Below are 2,059 nucleotides of genomic sequence, written 5' to 3'. Positions count from 1 at the left end.
ATAATATATATAAGTGTATATATATATCAAATTACTCACTTTTTTACCTTTTCAAAGGAAATTGCTGATGAGAGTATTAGCACTAGTAGCAACATAAACTTCCTTCTTTAAAGGAATTTTGTAAAGTTTTGACAAGGTACATATATTTTAGCTGAGGAAAACCCTGTTACATCCAACCTGACCTGAGAGGGATACAACATTCCAGCCTCCCAACTTGGGAATTGGACTGGGTCTTCTGTGTGCGTCAGCGAGTGCCTAACTCATTCTAACTGCCACACCACAGACACCAGTGATATTGGCCTATTTTGTGAGTCGTAAAGCCGTTAAAACTGACAAAAACCGAGGACTGGCTGACAAAAACCCAGGACTGATCCATAAAAGCCAAAAAGTGGTTGACAAAAACCCAGGACTGACCGGTGACGTGGGCCGGGGACCCAAAAGCTCCCATAGTTCTGGATCGACAGCAGGCACGCCCCTCTCGTAGTCAAAGGTCGGGTCGCGATGCAGGGTCAGGAAGGCGATGAGCAGGCATGTTGTGGCGATGACGGCCGTCAAAACGAAGCACTTCCGCAGGTGCATGCGAGGCATGGCACACGGTTGACGGTCGCCACTTTGCACGGTGGTCTGGCAGGGAGAGAGACTAAGTTAGACATGTCTATGAGAAGGAGACAGAGTTAGACATACATCTCTATGATGGAGAAAGAACTTTTCAGTCTTATTCATTGGACCCAAGGCGGTCACAGTTTTAACACATGCGGAAATCAGTTTACACGCCGTCTTGAGAGAACTTAAAAATAAAGAAATACAGTACTTACTATGTCCCACTTCTAACTTTTAAAAGTTATATATATATTAGGAGGTTGCATTATTGAAAGTTGTATCTTTCCTATTTTTTTACACAAATAGTGGGGCAGAGCAATGAAACGTTTCTCGTTGGTTCATTTTTCCTAGATTATTATCATTATAAGTATAATGTGTGTTTAAATTGGAGTCATCTGGCAGGAATTGGGGTTGCGTAGGAATATACAAATACAATGTTCATGCTCTTGATCACGGTCATTCTCATTTTAAAAAATTCTAAACACCCAAATGAGCAAAAGCTACATTCACGCTAGTCTGAAAAAGAACAGACTTCATCAACTTCATCTCCGACTGTTAAACTGTGGCTAAGCTAGGGTTGATTTGAACTAATGGTATGGTTATGAAATTACACAATTTCAAATTAAAATCAATGTGATACTGATAATCTCACCCCGAATTTGAAGAGTTGTACTGTGTCTTAGATCTACCATCCAGGACTGCAGAAACTACACCGTGAAAAATTCAACATACGGAGTCCGTTCAACATAATGCCAAGCAGGAACTCAACAAATTTTATATGCCAATGAGGAGTGTTAAATTGAAGAAATGAACTTTTGAAAGCCTTGTTTAGAACTGTTCAATTACAGAAAATTTCCCCCAAATCCTACTTTTCTTCAAACAAACAATGCATCAGCGAAGGACAAAGCAGGAAGCAAGTTGTCGAGGAACACTGAACTGTACACTGTACTGCTGTTATTGATTATTGATAAAAGTCCTCAACAATACCTAAACAAACGTTTGAATTTGATTTAAAATAGATCTAGGCCTAACCTAACTTTTAGAGCCCAAGAAGAATGAAAAAACATCCATGGAAATTTATATTTCCACCCTGACAACATCGGCACCGCGTCGGTCAACCACACACGGTCACAGGCTGAAACACATTTTCTGCAAAGAACACACACACTCCAGAGACATAGCCTGACCCCCGCACAGCAAACACAGAACAAGTGCCAGACGAGACTGTCCACTGTCCACCCACGCTCACCCGTCTGACCAGTTCAGCCTGAAGCTCTTACCTTAACCCTTTATCCCGCACACTGACCATTGGTGACGAGACAGTGGTCAGTAACTTGAGGAAGGGGCTCCCAGTCAAAACTGTGTTGTTGGCTCACATTGACATTAGTTTAGCAGTTAGAAATTTTTTTTAAAACCCGAACGAATACTATTTTTTCAACTTCTTATATAATAATAATAA

The 2,059-nt window shown here is 40.9% G+C and overlaps 1 protein-coding gene across 1 annotated transcript in view; it reads right to left on the bottom strand.

Moving 5' to 3' along the window:
* Nucleotides 1–1,874, bottom strand: part of LOC106013592 — a gene marked incomplete in the record, with an annotated part of 7,648 nt that extends 5,774 nt beyond the window's left edge. The window contains 2 exon segments of the mRNA XM_013089755.2: nucleotides 415–624; nucleotides 1,253–1,874. Coding sequence (XP_012945209.1) covers nucleotides 415–588 — 174 coding nt within the window.
* Nucleotides 1,875–2,059: the final 185 nt, after the last annotated feature.

Source organism: Aplysia californica, unplaced genomic scaffold (genome assembly GCF_000002075.1).
Source record: "Aplysia californica isolate F4 #8 unplaced genomic scaffold, AplCal3.0 scaffold01035, whole genome shotgun sequence".
Taxonomy (NCBI): Eukaryota; Metazoa; Mollusca; class Gastropoda; order Aplysiida; family Aplysiidae; genus Aplysia; species Aplysia californica.
Note: the sequence above shows the minus strand (reverse complement) of the source record. Positions and strands in the feature narration are given on the sequence as shown.